Below are 19,602 nucleotides of genomic sequence, written 5' to 3' on the forward strand. Positions count from 1 at the left end.
TGCCTAGGGGCAAATATGAGCATAGTACACTACACATAATAATGACGCAATATTTCAACATTTATAGGTAGGTACATTGTGAGTCATAGGCCTTTAGGTTCGTACGTCATAACTTTTTGGGTACCTTTATGTTTTGTTCCCTAAGTCAGTCAGTCAGTGTAACATCACACTACGGTCGTAATCAAACTTAAAAGTTACTGTGGTATAGTTATATTTAAATTTTCTTGAAACCAATCCTTTGACCTGACTCTTGAGTATAGGTTGTTCGAAATATATTTCAACTTTAGAAGAAATTTAAGGGTTATATATTAGACTATAAAAGTTTTAAAGATTTTTAATCAATATAATAGATTTGAAATCTGCATAAAATTTTAAGGATTTTTTATAAAATTCGTTTTTTATATAATTCTTTATTTAAAGGCGCAAATACGATTTAAGTTAATAAATTTTGACCAATAGGATAGCTGGATTGGAAACTACCTACGCTCTAATTGGTTGAATGATGTACGTCACTTAAGCTTCTCCAATCAGAGCGCAGATAGTTTTCAATCCACCAATCACAGATCTCAAAATTATTTAACTTAATTTGTATTTGCGCCTTTAAATAAAGAATTATATAAAAAACTAATTTTATAAAAAATCCTTAAAATTTTATGCAGATTTCAAATCTATTATATTGATTAAAAATCTTTAAAACTTTTATAGTCTATTATATATAACTAGAAGTAATCCCATTACAATCAGTTCATATGCTTCTAACGCAGCAATAACAGGTTAGATGAAAAAAGAACAGTTATTATAAAGAAAACGTTGGTAAAAATAGTCTTTCGTTGTTTTAGGTTTTAGAGTAGTTGCTCTACAATGACATAATGTGTATTTATCATTCTTTTCCTTATAAGTTACATTTTAGTTGCGATGCTACTCTATCATTATTACTTGTTTGTCTTGCGGGAAAACATGAATTTCCCACCTGCTATTTAAGATAGGCGATTGAATGGTTTTTTGAAGATTCGTCTGTTTAATGGGCAACAATTTTAAAAATTGTTCTGTCTGACAGTCTGTCAATAATGCTGCTATTTTATTTTGCTTTGCTGATTACGGATGTATTCATCCTTGTTATATTTAAATCGATACAGTATGTTAATTTAGATTATTTAAATTGACATAACACACCTCCTACAATGAATATATTTTCTTGATAGCAAAGAAATTCTACAAATGTATTGTTCGATTTGTTGGTGTAAAACACATTTATTTTCTAGATTATTTGTTTATTATGTCCAGGTACTATAGGATTCTGCAAAACAATTATAATTGAAATTTTACCTCTTTTTATGTTATATGGACAAATCAACATTTTAAGTTGCGTAGCTTCTCTATAGCTAAAGATTTTCAGGATAAATGACCATTTCGTTAAGAACAGAAAAATTCATCAAAAACTTTTTAAAAAATCATTTACATTTGAACATTCAATTGACTTACGCACATCGCATTAGATATAAATTGCTTCATTTAAATAAATTTAGTTATCTCATAATCTATGCTTAAACTTATTTTTGTTATTTCAGAAAAAAAAAACTATACCCACCAAAAAAAAAGTCAGTAGTGAAATAGTGATTCAAGACTTGTGAGTGCAAAGATTAAGATGAATTTAATATTTTGGACTGCCAGATAAATTGAGTCAATTAATCATACACCACATCTTTATAGGTGTCACATCATTTCCGCTTTAGAAAACGTTTTATACAATAGCCAAAAATAAGTTCGATAGCTAGGCCTCATAATGCCCAATAATATTTAATCCTAATGTATGCAGTGTATCCCAAAACGTTTGATAAGTCGCCAAAATCAGGAAGCAGCGTATAGTCCCTATCAAAAATGACGTCAATGTTAGGCCAGTATATATTTTACTATTGTTAAATTAAAATGTTTACTGGCCTATCATTGGCCATTTGTATTGTTTGACGTCATTTTTTATAGCACTATAAGCTGCTTCCAAAATCAGAAAGTCAAAATTCGCAATTACAAAAATTTTAATTTTTGGGGAACATCTTTAAATTCTAAGAGTTGTTCGAATATAATACCTTGATATCAAATAATTAATTATTTTAACAAGCCCATAGCAAAAGGAAATGCTTTTATTATTTCGTAAGTATCTTATAAATTGCTATGCTGATATTAAGAGCGGAAAGGATGACACACCTATCTTTATAGTTAACACAAATATAGCTGTGTAGAGCTAGAAGGATTATATAAAAATATCAAGTAGTTGTTGCTACATGCTATTATAACCTAATCTAGTGATAATTTAAGCTATCAAAAAACTGTTACAAATTTATTAAAAGTGACTATTTTGATCTGAAATGAACATCATAATCTCTAAGGTAAGATATGAGTGAAAATAAAGCTTTAATCATTGTAATATTTGTGTAACTTGTGATTCAACTTGAAAGTGCCAAGAATTTGCTAGTTTATCTGGGTAATTTAGAGATAAAATAGGTAATCAGTGGGTAATGGGTATGATAGGGATGTGGATTTTTAAAAATCACTTATATTTGTAGGGTATAATCTTTCTTTAAAAGTAATTCGAAGTACGTCTATCTGTCTGTTTCTCTAAAACCAATGAAGTTAGTCATAGATGGTGTCTTATTTTCAGAGAACCTTACATTTCAGTAAAATTTAGGTAACCTCTACTTTGGTCCTGTGGTGGTTTTAGGCTATTTATTTCCAGATTGAAGTCATGGGATGGTTTTAAGCTATTTTTCAACCTAGTAGAAATTTGATTTGATTATTTTTTTCAGCATCTTGTTTGACTATGATGTCTACAACGACAGTGATGTCCACATCAACGAACCCCTTCATCAGGTTCGGGTCCCTGCGCTCTTCCATCAGTGCACATGTTGAGAAACTCAAGATTGGTAGCAACAGGTATACCAGGAGTAATTCAGAAGAAGCTTATAGGGCCTATTCCCTCAAAGTGTCTTATCGAGCATAGAAAACCTTTTACCCTTTTTCATAAATTGAAAATGTGGGGTTGGATTCAGGGAGGAATGGATCGACTTATGGTACTGGCTTCAAGGGAATGTGCAAGAATTTAGCAGGTTCTGACTGACTTTGGGTACTAGCTCATCATTGCCGCTAACTCGCTGAGTTAGTTTTGAATATAGCAGACAAGTATCAATAAACTTAATTTCTAGCAGACGGCGGGTTTTAACAATTTTTTTTCTTCAAAAATATCATTTCATAGAATAAAACTATATTGTGATATTTGTGTAATAAACAATCTAAAAACCCTTAAATTCAATCTATAATACAAAGTTGTACGATGTATGTCTGTCTGTCTGAAGCTTAAGATCTCAGTAACCACTGAACCGATTGGACTCTACTCTTCAGGGAATATACCTACTGGTTTTAGGTACTTTAAGGAAAAGGATTATTTAAAAAAAGTTTTAATATATTATCAGAAATATTAAGGTTTTCGGCTGCGCCAATAACATAACTATAATTTTAAAGTTCGCAGCTACTCTATGATTGTCTTATCTTTTTTTAGTGGACGTGGTATTACTCCTTGTGACGAATCTACAGAGTTGAAAGTTATCAACAATCACCATGATCAAAATAACCATTCTACTGTTATTTTTCATAATACTCAGACAGGTATACATATATAGATAGATAGGTACATAGATAGACAGACAGACAGACAGATTTTCCTGCTCCATCCAAGCAACCTGACGAGAGGACGTTAATTCTGTTGTTTCTGAATTGTTTAATATTTTGGCCCATCTATAAGAAATTTTAAAAGTACTTAAATAGCTCAATATGAAAAGTAGGCCCCTGAAATTTTAGCATATTATTAGGCAAAATTTAACATTCCCCTGTATTTATCTTACTTAATCCTATTATAAAAAGTAGTAAGGTTTTTTGGCTGTAGCTTAAGATTTTAATAACTAATAAACAGAATAAGTTCTCGATTTTAGGGAAGCTTAACATAGGCCTATAAATGTTTTTTAGGATATATTTTAGTAAGGGTTTCAGGCAAGTTTTTCTTCCTTTCCCACTTCGTTAATGATACTTTTAAAAAGGGGTTAAAAAGTGCTCTTATCAAATTTAGAGGAAATATTCTAAAAGTTTAACATCCTTTTATTTTAACATTGTATCTGATTGACATAATATCCGGCCTAGATACAATGCTTTGCCTTAACTTTAATTCAAATTTTAAAAATGCTCGAAATATTTGTATTAAAAAGTTCAAATATATTTTATCAGTTTTTTTAGTTTATCTTATTAATCTTGTTTAAAGGCACTTTTGCAACAATTTAGGTTGCTAATGATCTCAGATATTGGTCAATACGTTCCTCCATGGTCAAGGGAGGGGATGGGGTATAGTCATAGGGGGAAGAGGTATCGTTATATTAGCCTGCTGGGAGATACATTTTATCAGTGTATGATAGAATCACTTAAATGACATGTTTTTGTAACTTCATATTGACTGCGTTTGCTCTGGCTGTTGTTATCCTTGGTATAAGCGTACCTACTCCAAAGTTAGGATATGTCAGTCTGTCCTTTTCTGTGACCACAACGATGGCATTTACTCTGCTGCTAAGCAAGAGAAAGTTTTTTTTGTGTAACATGGAATTTACCATGAAAATACTTTTTTTTAAACCCAAATTGTTTAAGTGTTTGTGACAAGTTAAATCTCAGATAATTTAATGTTGTACTGGCTGCGTCACATATGGATATTAATTTTTCATCCTTGTTATTTAAATTTTTGACATATGTTATACTTAGCTGTGTTTTTGTAAAGATACATACCGACTCAAATCATCTCAATATGAATAATAGCATCCTTGTTAAAAGCACTGATTTTGATGAGCTCCAAATGGATTTCGTATTCTAGCCCTAGTTTCCTAAAGTGTACAGCAGATTGCAGACCCTTTTTTCAGCTACTCCGGAAATTTGTGAAAACAAAGCGATTTATACATTATACATTCAAAATTTTAATGTTTAAAATTTCAATTTTTTTTTGGAAGTTTGAAGCTTTTTTAGCTAATAGCAAATTTCGAGATAGGACGCGGACGCTAGGTACACTTCGGAAACTAAATTGGAGTTCATCCTGATTTTCTATAATTAGGGTCAGTTCTAAAAATATAAGTATGTCCTCAAACATTATCCTATTTTTAGGCAGTTTATCAACAAATTTACTAATATTTTTGTTTCGACTTTTATACATTTATACTTTGATTATTAAGTTCTGACACTCTATATGTGTTAATGTTGGTTTGTCTCACCGTTTTAGAGCTTTGCTTTTATAGATGTTGTCATCCTTGTTATTTAAATTATTGACATATGTGATACTTAGCTGTGTTTGTGTGAAGAGATATGCCAACTCAAATCATCTCAATATGCACTCATTTTACACTTTTGTGACAAACTTTAAACAAATATATTTGATACTATTAAAATTTTAAGTGACGCGTCTGCAAATTATGCAAAAAGGGCAGCTATAAAGCGGCTATAGATTTTATGAAAAATGTTGAATCGGAGCGGCTGTTGTTTTTATCTTTTTTGCAACTAGATCTCTGATTTTTTCATTTTTTGGGCTAAAATTTCATTAAAAGGTTGACGATATCCATAAAAATAAAGCTCACAAATAACAAGCCATTGGTAGCCGCACGACATTTAGGCAAAATTAATTATAGAGAAGACGCATGTTATTATGTTGCCCATAGTATGTAAAAAGTGTCAAGAAATAAAGTCACTTGTAAACATCAGTGTCTGTTGATATTTTGTCACTGGGAAGTTATTAAAAACTAAATTTGAAGCAACGTAAAAACTCTATCCTGTCTGTCTTTTAGTTACATAACACTTGTACATTTTTTTAAATTACTGATAGATTTTTAGTTTGTAAATTAAATAAAGTTTCGATGATTTACTTTAAGCCTAATTTGATCAATAAATTTTAATAATCTCCAGAAAATGTATTGATGTTTATCTTGATATATCAGATTTTAATTTCATGATCAGGCAATTTTTTTGCTATTTTAAAAGTATTTTGCAGGTTTTAGGATTTTTCTATGCATTCAGCAAATTCATTTGCCAAAAATATTTTGCATTATACACCATGTAAAAATCTCTATTTTAGAGTTTAATGAAAAGATTTTTGTAAAGACATTCAAACGAGGACAATAACGTCCTATAGTAGCAAAGCTTTTTGCAGTTATAGGGTTTATATAATGGCATGTATGAAGAGAAGGACTGTTATTTGTACTGGTTCCTAAAGTTTTATCATTCGTCGCTTAAAATACTTTGAGTACAATTCATGAAGAAAAAAAAACAGAGAGGGAGGGGTAATTTGACTGTAAATATCATACTTGTACCCAAGGTTTTTAAACATGTTCTCTAATTCATAGGCTTACGAATTCTGGTTACTTTTATCAAATCTTGTCGGTACAAACCAGCAGTATCAAAACCTTTAAACTTATAATTGTGATTAAATTTTGTGTATCATATTGTACGTCAATTTATTTTCCATTGTTTTATCCCTTCAGTTCCGTGAGTACAGTTGTCATATTTATACAAAAACAAAACTGGACATCCTTTGTTTGTATATTATCCTTGTAAATAAAAGATATAATAAAAAATATTTTTTTTCAGGAACAATAGACCTGCCATTGCATCCAGAGAATCCATTTGAAGATGAGAATGTTGGCAGCTGCATTATTTGTGTTGGGTCAACAGGAACTGGCAAAAGTTCTACGGTGGCAAAATATACAGGTATAACTCAGGAAGGGAGAAGACAATGGGCTGTATATTACACTAGTTCCCAAAGTTTTATGATTTGGTTTTCTTATTTGTTGGCTTAGCAACTTTGGATACTTCTATTGAATTTTGACTAGTTGGTTCATAAGATTATGTGTTCAAACGTTTCAACCTTTGATTGTAATCTACAGTAAGGGTAATTTTGTGTATCATCATTTGGGATGTACATTAATTTATTGTCCATTGTCTTATCCCTGTAAATCTCTGAATATCATTAGAAAGCCGCTCGTCAGCCGCCTGTTAGCATCAGTGAAATCGTCATATTATAACTTTAAAATTCAGCTGGATGTGTCAACCTGTTCCTAAACAGACAATCCATCTGTTCGGGATTTTTTTTGCACACAAGCGGGTTTAAATTTGAGGCTTGTGCGCGGCTATGCCCTGCTATGCACCTATATATTTTTATCGAAAAGAAAACTAATAAAACATTCATGAAATTAATAAAAACGAATTTAATATTTTAAAAAGAATAAACTGCGTGTGTGCCTTTGAGGAATGCAAAAAATCAAAATTAGAAACTTTGGAATTTTAACAATTACAAACAAACATTTGTATTTAGACAAATAAGCAAAAAAACTATTGCAATAAAAGATGACAAAAATGTTTTGATTACATGTTTCATTTTTGTATAAAGCTTCTTTATATTACAAAATACACGTCTGTCTGTCTTTGAGGTGTAAGTGTTATTTATACAGCTGTTGTCAGAGATAGATTGGAATTTTGGATCATGTTCGTCGTATTTTCACAGTAGCTTTTGAAAGGTTATTTTAGGTTTTGTTAGGTTAGGTAAATGTTAATAATTGCCCCGCAGTGTTAGAGCCCCCCACAGAGGCTAGAAATAGGAGAAAGGCTACTGTGAAAATATGACGAAACCCGTAACTTCATTTCCTTCACATGACCCCTGAATTTTTTCTAAGGAGTATCTACTCAATATCTTACTTTTTTCTATAAAATCTCTTCGAAGAATGCGATTATTTTATCAAACTGTATTAAAAGTATTCTAAAATATCTTATAAAGTATGTAATTAAAAGTAAAAGAAAGAACTTTGCTACCTATGAATTTTTTCATGTTTGTTTTTGTATAAGGTACAATTTTGATGTAAAAATACATGCATTATGAAATTCAGACAATTTTTCTCTAAATGAGACAGAGATTCTAAGGTATAAGACAAAAGACGATGAATGGATGTAAATTTTCTTTAATGATTAACAAACTTACCCCTTGTTTAGATTAAACTGAATGGTTGAAAAGTTTGGAAATTGTTAGTTTTAACCAACCAATAATAAAGATTTAATAAAAGTACCCAAAGACTTAGCGAGAATGGTTTAAAACTTTGGGTACCAGAATAATTTTAAGTCCAATGTTCAATCCCTCCCTAATTTGCGAAGATATATAATGTACTTTAAAGTTTCAAATTTCAGCACAGTCATTTGCAATTCCAACTTACATAAAATAAACATTTTATATATCTAAAAATCTTTTTTTAGAAAACCTCTATTTTTTAGTTTTAACAATATTTGTAATGATTCTATCTGAAGCGATGTTTCCCTGTTAAAATTGGACAGATTGTTAACATTTACATAGATTAGAGCTCAATGCAGACTATAACGCATTAGAAAAAAAGTGGCACTGGTTGATTATTAGCCGACAATGACTTACCGGTTTTTATATTTAAAATTATATTACAAGTGTCAGTTTTATGGCATTAAGCAAAATCGCTCATAAATGGTATATTGTCGAAAAAAACTTTTTTATTGAAATATATGTTGATATAATAACAACAAAGAGGTTAACAGGTCCCCAAAGTTTCATGATAACGTTTTCATATTTGTTGGTTTAAAAATTTTGGGGATTTTAGTGAATTGATTGGTTAGTTCATTAGGTTGAGTGTTGAAACGTTTATTATCTACAGAAGGGGTAATTTTGTGTATCATCATTGGGTATGTACATCAATTTATCGGCCATTATCTTATCCCTTTAGATCCCTGGAATAAAGGCGAAATAAGATAAATTATTATAATTAAAACTAACTTACCATATCATATTTATTTGGACATGATATTATTTACACTGACAGCGAGAGAGGGGTAGGTACACCCTTAACTCATAAGACATGAAATTAGAAAGGGCTAATTATCCTTTTTTATCCCCTCTAGGCTTATAACTACCTGGAAAATTGCTGTTTACGCCACTATATGATTATTACACGTATACGTGGGTTGTCCTGACTTTTAGAAAAACAAGGACAGCAAGGTACAATACTTGAAAAAATGAACAAAAAATCTAATATTCTCTGTCAAAAAAAAGGTAATATAGTTATAGTTTAATATACTGTCCATATGTCAATATTACGTCAGCCATGACAACTTTTAAAAAGCAATATGGTCAAAGTATACAATATAAAAAAAGTGTCCATATCATAATTACGTCGTCTATTTATACATGACAACATACACCATTTTTTGACAGGAATTCTTCTTTAAGCTAAACGGATTTAAACCATTAATTTATAATTAGAAAATTGCGCATTATTTTTCAGAAAATTTGAAAATTAGGGAAGTGAATCTTTTTAGAACAAGTCTTGCACTTGAAACATGAATCTGAGTAACACTGACCAAATGAATGATGTTTACATGGCATAATTGGCTAAATCAAACGTATTTACTTTAGGTGTGGCGCTTTTTAGGCCAATAAACATACAAACAACTAGACATTCAAATTTTATTATAGAAGTTTAAAGCGAATTAAATGTTGAATTGGGATATTTTAAACGTTTATCTGTTCTTCACTACTCTCTTTAAGTATTGATCGCAAAATATGACTATATCTTCCTTATTTAGAGACTGATTCTGAAAATTTGCTAAATATACATACCTAATTAGCTCTCTTAGAAAATCATAATTTTAAAATGTGCTTTTATTTTAGATATTTACTGCTGCATTTATTATGAACATGTTGTTATAATTTTGTTTATTAAGACATTTCAGACATATTTTAGCAATTCTATATCTGTAGCATAATACCTCTTTTAAGAAGCTAATCAATTCATTTTTAGAAAGTTTTTAGACTAGCTATATTATTTCAACTCATACTGAAATTCTAAACTCTACATTCATTTGTTATTAGTCATAAACCTATAACCATTTTAATTCTTAGAACTAAATATATGAACAATGTACACAGATATTCTGGTCTTTCTTTCTATAAATGTTGCAATACCCGGATTTATGATGGGCCGAGAATGTATGCAAGTTTAAAAAGTACAAAGGCAAATGAACATTAAAATACTCCTTCTAAATACAAAATAAAATTCTTTGTTTTTTTATAAAAGTACCAGAATGTATATTGTTTTGGTGGAGGGTACCTCCACTCTCCCAAGAGAATTCTACCCTAGAAAAAATACTTTATCTTATTATATTCTGTATTTAAAAATATCCTAATTAAAGGTTTGCTTATATTTTTTAGTCGAAGCGAAGCTTGGTTACAAGTCTTATATATTTAAACTGTGTAATTTCCTTTTTTCATTCATTGAATTGTGTTTTAGGTTTAGATTTTATATTTATGATTTATTACAAAAAGCTGTGTTACTTATAAATGTAATTATTCGTGTTACTGTCAATATTACAGATACCTCTAATTTATTAAATCTTTTGTGAAATCAGACAAATTCTCTCTAACCGATATTTCGACGCTTGTGACCCAGTCCATGTTTTGAAAATTTACATACATATGGATATAACTTTTTACTTTTAAGGCACATTTTACACATGTGCCTAAAGTAATTTTTAAGAATGTTGATTTTGATAGATATATCAATAGGAGCTCTAAACTTTTTAAAAGAAAACTAATCTTAATGGGGGGGATACAGGCGGTCCACTAGCTGATTTCTAGGATTGTACCTGCTCATTTTAGTGTAGGCGTTGTTCTTTGTTGCTTTACAATACTTTCTTTTGGATTTCAACAATTTTTACTTCCTTTTGTGTCTTCTAATAGAAGCAAATCTAAACTACAATTGTCAATTCTGTATTTTTTTGTGTAACTCGTAGTTCTATCTCGCTATTTCATTACTTTACTATATCCCTAACTCGCAAGGCATATCTTAACATCTCCTTCTCTATCTATTTTTATATCCTTAAACCTATCTGATTAAATGCATGCTCTAATGTTTATCTTTTTTATGCTTATATTGAACTTAATCGCTCTTGTTACTAATACAAATTGCCAATAATAAATTGCAATCAATTACTTTAGTTCTAAAAAAGAGAGCCTCCAAAAAAGTGCAAACTTAGGCATTTAACTAAAACGATTACTTTCATTAGTTCCCAACAAAGCATTATAAATACTAGATAATTAAAATAATTCTTAGCGTTTTGTCAAATACACTCGAAGGTTCTTAAATAAAAATATAAGTAAATACATATAAAAAAATACAACTTACAAACCAGTTGAGAAATTTGGAAAGAGAAAAAGAATAAGAAGCGAAGTAGATTATATTGAGTACAGTACTCTCTACTTCGAATTCACATGGTTTATGTCGACTGTATACCATTGAATAGAATTTTTCATGGATAACATGAATATAATATCTAATTTATTTTATGTCTAATTGTCTTATTTCTTTTTTTTAATTTCAGGATCTAAAACCAAATCTGGGTCAGGGAGTGAGAGAGTGACACAATATTTTGAAATACATCGAAGTTTACAGGTCAGCATAATTACAGGGATATAAGAATAGGACAATGAAGGCAAATCTAATTCCCCCCACTCCTCCTCAATTCTTAGGGGGGGGGGGGGGATTTTTAAACCTAATTTTGATATAGCTCAATTTTGCAACAAATTTCTTTACAGTTTAGCTTTAAAATTTAGCTAAAAATTTTTAAAATGATATCCTGCTTTATTATCTTTTGACAATCTAAAAGTGTTAACGTTCATTTGTCATATTGTCTTATTTATGAGCTTTGCTTTTATGGATGTTGTAATTAAGAATGATGACGAACCAGTGTGGGTTGATGCTGTGGGCTGGGATGATGCTGAAGTTGAAGATCAAGAAACATTCAAGAATATTCTCAAATTCATTGATAGACACAATATTACCAAAGTAAGTAAGAAAGGCATGATTTTAAACCCCTAACATAAATAGTATGTTTTGCAAATTAGTGATCATATCAAACTACTGAAAGATTGGAATTTTATATATGCTTTATAAGTTCTTAAAATTTGATAAAAGGAAACATCTACGTATGTATAGTCTGATTAAGTTAGTGCAGCTTAGCTGTATAGAAATTGTTTTGTGATGAAAACTTGTCATATTCATATGATGAGGTTTAACTATGCGATGCCCTATCTTTGACGTGTTTACCATATTTTCAATTTAGTTTTAAATGAGAAAGTCAAAAATCTGTTTTTTTGAGGGGCATTTTATTCTATGGGCGATTTTTCTTCACCAAAATAGCTATACACATTCCGAGGACCTATATTCTACACTGTAAAGGAGAAACATATCGGTCTTCGGTACACACACAAAGACAGACAGACACAGATCCTTTTTATATAACCATCTCTTTTGTATCAGGTTAAAGCCGTGATCTGGAATATCTTGCCAAATGTTCGAAAAGACGCTCTGCTATGCGGTCAAGCTAGGCTAATTGACATGTTTAAGGTATGATGTTAAAAATATCTTATTCTACTGTTTCAAGGACTAATTGAAGTTTTAAAAGATGGTTATAGAGAAGGGTTAGAAACTAAAATTAATCCCAAGCAGTTTACTAAAGTGAATCATTGTAATATCCTAAACTGTTCATTTGAGTCCTTCTATCGATTAGTAAAAAAATTGTATTTTTGACTTCTGGAAAATGTTCGATAGCTTAACATATAGCTTAAGATTATATATTTTTGTTAAGAATGTTTTGAAACTTCATTTGTCTATTATTTAATATCTTTTTTCATCATAGGATTCATGAAAATTATATCCATGAATGCAAAGCTCATTAAATTTGATACAAGAATAGAAAAATAGAAAATATTTTATAGTGTAAATACTCTTATTTGTTATTAAAAAAACGAGGATTTACAATTATAAATTGAACGACACACCTGAAAGGTAGAAAATCTATGCTTTCAAAGTTGACCTTGTATGAACTTAATTTAGGAAGAGAAGATCTGGAAGAATGTGATAATAGTTGCAAAACAGAGTTTAAATCCAGATCATGATTGTCAGGTAACAAATGTTATACCCGTATTGTCCGTTATCTACTCCCAAATACCCAGAACTAGTTAATGTAACAGCTGATACAACCCACTATTTAATTTAACAACCTTTGTCTGCAAATTATAAGTTTCACCCAATTAGAATTTTTTTGTAAAAATATTACTTTAAAAATTTAATTTGTTTTGATATTTAGCCAAATCATATAAAATTTATTAGACATAAATGATTATGTAAGACTTAGTAAACCTGAACTCATGAGCTGGCCTTAGAACTTTTATATCATTAGGTCCATTGCAAAAATCATTGAGATTTACTTTTTTTTAGGGGGCATTAAAAGCGGCGGCACAATTTACAGATCATCAAATTTTATACACAGGTAAATATATTTCCTTACATTTGGTTTTCCTTAAAGGGGAAGCTTTTTATATGTCGTTGTAAGGTTTTTGATTATTTTGGGAAAATTTTATAACTAAAATCAAAGTTTGGGGGAAATTTGACCAAGAAGTGTGTGACTTTAAACCTTTGCTTTTTTTCAATTTCTGTCGGAAATTTCAATATGAATTTTGAATGCCAAGTTTAATAAAGATTAGGCAATTCTTTCATGGCTGTTATTGTCCTCCATGTTATTCTTACTGACGTCAATGAACAAATAATGAAATTTAAAGAACCAGCAGTAATATAGATGGATGTTTTTTTGTCAAAATATATAAATCTCTGCCAAAAATACAATCATATTTAAAGTAACACAGGCATTTATACATACATAAAACTTATTTATTTACAGGCTACAGATTTTATGAAGATCCAACATTGAGTGCCAAGCAACGAGAAAATTTTGTCTGTGAAGAGGTGGTAACAATTCTATAACTTTTTAGCCTGTTCTATGATTCTTAGGATATATCTTTGTTTAAGAAAGGGGAAAGTGGCGTTCACAGTAATTCGCCAGGGGGTTGTGAAACCTTTAGGGAGTAAAAAAGGGGGAGTCAGTTCTTTCTAATATAATTTTAGGGTGTGTAGACACCATCCACTCGCCAAATGGAAAGGCTTAATCAATAAACATTTTAAAAATACTATACTAGATTCTTGTTAAATTAGGCACCAAATTATGTTTGAATCCCTCCCCATGTGACATATAGGCCTATTTTATTACTGAGGTTTGTCCATACGTCCTTACTCAACTCAGTCTTAGTAACCTAAAGGTTTTAAATATAAATTTCTTGTTTATAGACGGTTTTATTGAATTTGGGATTATTTATTTATGAGCCATCTAATTAATATGGCATATTTTGTGATTTTCTTACAAAACATGACAAAAATGTATTTTTGTTTTTATTCAAATTTTTATTTGCTTTTAGACAAGAAAAACGTACAACATAAAGACAGATCTTGAGGTGCGAGAATTACTTGGAGAGAAATTAGCTGAACTCGGCAATCCTGTTCAGGTAAACAAAAATGGATGAACATCCATCCTTATAATATAGTAACAGAATTATTTTTTCTGTTTCTGTGTATGTTTGTACCGAAAAATCTCGCTAACTTGTGAACCGATCCGGTTCTCCTCTACAAGGTCCTAGGTCCTAGGAAAGTTTATAACAATTTGGGGGAGGGTACCACCACCCTCCAAAGAGAAATCACCCCTAGAAAATATTCCCCCCCAAAAAAAAATTTAAACTAAAATATAAAATACTTCATAATGTACAGAATTCAATTGTGGTTTGCTTCCTTACTTTTATACATATCTCTCCTCATGATGCCAATCAAAATTTAGCTTTTTTCAATTTCAATGATCAACATAGAATTACTTGAATATTGCACAAGATTTTTACTTACCCTAATAAAATGATTCTTCCAGCTCAGCTGGCTAATCCTAATATCCTACTCTGACCATTGACCAATAGCTGACGATTATATTAGCATCCAAAATTGACGAAAAATTTTCCCTGTCACAATATCCACGTATTATATATCAATTATTCCAATAAACATTAGGTTATAAAATCATTTTTATTTTAGGTTGTGTTTAAAACAAAGAGATGTGTAAATTGTTCAGCAAAAGGAGATGCTAGGCAAGGATATATAATTCAACTAAACATTTAATATAAAAAAATAAGATTGTTTTAAAGCTATTCAATGATTTGGTCCCCTCTCAAAAATACGTTAAGCTGGCACCCAAAAAATTATTTGTTAGATCAAAACTTTTGATACTTCAAAGAATATTAATTGTTTGGTTCCAACTCATATTGTCTAAAGTTTTCAAAGAATAATTTTAATTTATAGAATGGGTAATTTTGTTTATCCTCATTGGGAATTTTTATTAATGTACATTGTTTAATCCCTTTGAATTCCTAACATATAAACCTTTATAATTGTAATATGTCGACGAAGTAATCCAGAACCTTTTGTTAAATTATCCTCGTTACAGATTGCTGACGCCATACTGTCACATGGAACCAACCCTGCTACATCCGGGACAAATTGAAAATTTTCATCCAGGAAAAAATGAGAAATTTCATCCTTCTAATAATTATGTTATTGAACACGATGGCAGGTAAATTTTCATTTTATGTGTCTAAAAAACTTAAAAATATTTTTGTATGAGTGGTGAAATAGCTTAAAAGTAAAACCCTTATTATATAGTAGAAAGATTATTTAAAAAGTTGAGGCCATTGCTTTATTTGTTCTTGTAGTATAATAAGATACCTTACCTAACCTTATAATAAGATAGCTTAAAAAGTGATATTTTTTTCTGAATTTAGATTGAAGAAAAGTTGGTATTCAACCTTTTGTTGTGGAACACTCAGAAAACCAAGGTAATCATTTGTTAATCACAATTTGTATAGCTGAAAATTATTACATGTGAAATCAATCTATTTTCTCAGGGGTTGTGGAGTGGACACATCTATCCACACAAAATACACAGATTTTTCACCTTAATGGCAGTATAATTTAGAGACTATTAACATAAATAATTGAAGCTCTTTATAGTGCCTATATAAAAATGACGTCATACAATACAAATGTCCATGGAAGGCTAATACACAGATTAAATTACCAATGGCATGCCAGTATACATTTCTTTAACTGACCAATGGACAATATGACGTCATTTTTAATAGGCACGATAAAAAGCTTCTAACTACTTACGAAAGATATGATAATCAACTTAATAATCTTTATTACAGATTTACCTGCTGCAGAAGAAGGGAGGGTAAAGCTGGGTGCCAGAAGAAGTGGGCCTGCTGTAAGGCTGACTGGGAGCTGCAGGCAGAGGGATGCCAACTCAGGTACAAAATTTAGAAATCATATTTTGGGAATAGTCCCTTTCCAAACATCACCCCATAAGGGGCGGTTCGTCGTATTTTTAAAATGGCTTTTTATAGGTTATTTTAGGTTATATTGGGTTAGGTGATTGCCCCACAGGGTAACGTAATTGGCCTTTTAACATTTGATAACTTTTTCGTGTTTCAATCTATGTTTTTTTGTGCTCCGCTATTTATTTATGTTGGCAACCTTGATCTAATGCTAAAAGAAACGCATTATAATTGTTAATCTTTACCAATTTTTGTTTAGGCATGGCTGTTGTGGAGCCGTAGTTGGCCACAGGGGCTCTAATGGTTGTTCTACTCGATATGCTTGTTGTTCTAAGGTAAATATAGGTTCTACATAGTTGTTTACAGATGTTCTACGCGATAGATATGCTTGTTGTTCTAAGATATTAACAGGTTCTACATAGTTGTTCACAGATGTTCTAATGGATGTTCTACGCTATATATATGCTTGTTGTTCTAAGGTAACAACAGGTTTTATTTAGTCTGCCAAAAGGGTTCAATTGTATTTATATTACGTATGGTTCAATGGGGAGTGGTAATTAGTTGTAGCGTTGTTTGCTTAACTGATTGATTGGAGGGATATACCCAAATTTATACTACCATTGAAAATTAATATCCTTGTTTAAAATATATTTTTGTAGGCTGTGAACAGTACTGGATGTAAGAAAGTTTGCAAAAAGTGTGAGAAAGATTGGGGTTCTAAAACTGACTCATGCTTCAAGTAAGTATTTTTAGATCAGTTTTAACTTATTTTTGTCTTTTCCAACAATATTATAATTTATTACCATTTGAATTGTTCCTAAGACCAATAAAAGTTTGTGTGCGAAAATTCATGATTTTAATATTCTATTGGCTGAAAGTTGTAGAAGTTTAATTTCAAGTCCAGTCGGTCTATATGTCACAGTCTTTTTAAACATATTGGGTATTATCCTCTTAGAATATTTTTTTCAATTTTGAAAATTTGAGTACACCAAACCCCCCCCCCCCCCTTCCCCCGAACAGCGAACTATGAACTCTGGCCCCCTTGCCTGACTAGCCGCAGCGCTCGGCTCCCAAGCCTAAAACCTAACCTAATCTAAAATAGTTGTTCGTCGTTGTTGGGGGGGGGGGGGGGGGGGGGGTACTCAAATTTTCAAAATTGAAAAAAAATTTCTAAGATGATAACGCCACATATTGTGCATCTAAGCGTACAGGGTAGGGGAGTAGGGATAAGAAACCGCTGAAATAAAACTCCCAGAGTGGCTATGAATTAAGAATTAAACTGCTTTTCCTTTTTTTATTTCCAATTTGTTAAAAATAAAGGGGAGTGAGGAGTTATGCTCGCATCCTTTAGTATATATCTAAGTTTTTTTTTATATAAATAAATCTTGTAAAAATATTATTTATAAATCATATTAATTTTAGGAAAGATCATGAGTTAGTTGATGTGAACCAGCAAGTAAATGCAGGAGTGGGTGGAGGAAGGAGGCTGGGTAGCAACCTGGCTGTCAATGTCAACATTCAGACTCCAGAACATGGCTCGGACCAGGTAATACAGTGGGATCCTATCAAGGTGACCGATTTTTCTCGCTGTCACGTTCGCCATTCTGATGGGAGCCGGTGTGAGAGATAGACCCTAAGTCCCTTCTTTTAGTTTTGCCAATGGTTTTCAATAGCGTTCGGTCACCTTGAAATTTTGTTTTCTAGAAATTAACCACTAATGAGAGATGGATATAAAGGGGATTATATAAATTTGCCTGGAAGATAAACTTAACAGTTAATAATTAAAATTGTATTCTGAATACCTATTTGTTTTGATATTTATGTATATTTAAAATACGATAATATTATTCTCAATATAATATCAAATGCTATGTTAGGTCTAACTGCATATTTTAAAGTTTTACATTAAAAATTATTGGATTAAATATCCTAACTACACTGGGATGGATAACGTTTTCCTGCAAATTATACTCTAATCGATCAGTTCAGCTATTATTCAAAATTGACTAATTTATGTATTTAAGTTTATTAATCGAAAATGTTAGGTACTTAACAACGATGACAACATCAATAAAAGCGAAGCTCTGAAACGGAAGCAAACAAACATCTACACTTGTAGAGTATCAGAACTTACTAAGCAGAATATTAATGCATAAATCTAAACAAAATTGTAAATAAATTTGTTGCAAAACTTCTACGTTGAATAATACTAAATAGAATCATTTTCAGGTTCACAGTGCACCTGCAGATTTAGAGCAAGAGGAACTACAACCTTTTCTCCACAGAACTACAAACAGATTAAGAAAAAGCTTCACCAAAATGAAGCTTCCCCCCATAGTTACATATCATATGATTTAATCTTTACAAAATAAAGCTATGACTCTGAAGCCGCCTATTTTTAACGGTCAGCTAGCGGCTGCAGGTCCATGCTAAATAAAAATGATGAGATTTAAAATCTCGTAATTAGAGCTTGCCATATTTATAAGTATGTATTTTTTATTACAACGAAATTTAACATTTTTATATTGTACATACCTATTGAAATTAAATTTAAAATTTTCAGTAACAAATTATTGTCAGCTATAATCAATTCCCAAAGCCACACAATTAACAATGTATTTATCTCATTTATTTATTTTATTTCCTTCGTTGATTAAAATTTAGCCACCTAGATAATAGACAATCTTAATTTGATATGTATTTTATAATGTAAATTGTACATAGGTATTTACAGAAAATATTTCACGTATTTTATGAGTGCCATTCGACCTTATGTTACTCCAAAGAATGATTTATTCCAAGGTACGGCAGCCGCGCAGCTGACAAGCCCTCGATTATTCCTTTCAACTGTCTTGCCACCAAATAAAATTCTTAGAATTGTTATTTTTTTAATTTCTAAACATCATCCTCGTGTAAAAGTAAAAGGTTGTTTGTCTGTACCGAAAAATCTTGCAAACGGGTGAACCAATATGGTTCTTACCTTTACAATGTAGCTTCTCATAGGTACTGAGAAGGTTTATTTTTATTTTGGGGAGAGTAGGTACAACCACCATCCCAATCGCCCCTACAAAAAAAATATTTCTTTACTTTATACTAAATTAAAATTAGAGGGAAGTGCCCATAAACTCATCGTATATAATAGTTTATGTATAGAAAAATTGTACCGAGCTTATATTTTTTTGCATTTTGTTGTAGATATAGGTATTAAATTCGTTATTATCTGTTTAATGCACTTTTTAATCCTTATATAAAAGTATCAG

At 30.8% G+C, this 19,602-nt stretch overlaps 1 protein-coding gene across 1 annotated transcript; it reads left to right on the plus strand.

Annotated features, from left to right (window-relative positions):
• Window positions 1–744: 744 nt before the first annotated feature.
• Window positions 745–19,225, plus strand: LOC145325267 (uncharacterized). Its single transcript, XM_080168208.1, has 20 exons — window positions 745–1,710; window positions 2,215–2,384; window positions 2,802–2,928; window positions 3,551–3,657; window positions 6,658–6,777; window positions 11,458–11,528; window positions 11,808–11,921; window positions 12,396–12,482; window positions 12,972–13,040; window positions 13,356–13,407; window positions 13,816–13,880; window positions 14,387–14,473; window positions 15,045–15,097; window positions 15,454–15,579; window positions 15,788–15,841; window positions 16,214–16,315; window positions 16,602–16,677; window positions 17,002–17,081; window positions 17,765–17,888; window positions 18,572–19,225. The coding sequence occupies exons 3-20, from the start codon at window positions 2,816–2,818 to the stop codon at window positions 18,698–18,700; spliced, it is 1,629 nt and encodes a 542-aa protein (XP_080024334.1). The 5' UTR covers window positions 745–1,710; window positions 2,215–2,384; window positions 2,802–2,815; the 3' UTR covers window positions 18,701–19,225.
• The last annotated feature ends 377 nt before the right edge of the window (window positions 19,226–19,602 follow it).

The sequence above is a fragment of the Acartia tonsa genome, chromosome 7 (genome assembly GCF_053477335.1).
Source record: "Acartia tonsa isolate MP-2025a chromosome 7, ASM5347733v1, whole genome shotgun sequence".
Lineage (NCBI taxonomy): Eukaryota > Metazoa > Arthropoda > Copepoda > Calanoida > Acartiidae > Acartia > Acartia tonsa.

What these genes read in the sequence shown, in the direction of transcription:
- LOC145325267 (XM_080168208.1), top strand. Translation starts at nt 2,816, where the DNA reads ATGATGTCTACAACGACAGTGATGTCCACATCAACGAACCCCTTCATC. An exon ending in GGCTAATTGACATGTTTAAG is followed by an intron (nt 12,483 to 12,971) that starts GTATGATGTTAA and finishes AACTTAATTTAG; the next exon opens with GAAGAGAAGATCTGGAAGAA. An exon ending in CAGAACATGGCTCGGACCAG is followed by an intron (nt 17,889 to 18,571) that starts GTAATACAGTGG and finishes AATCATTTTCAG; the next exon opens with GTTCACAGTGCACCTGCAGA.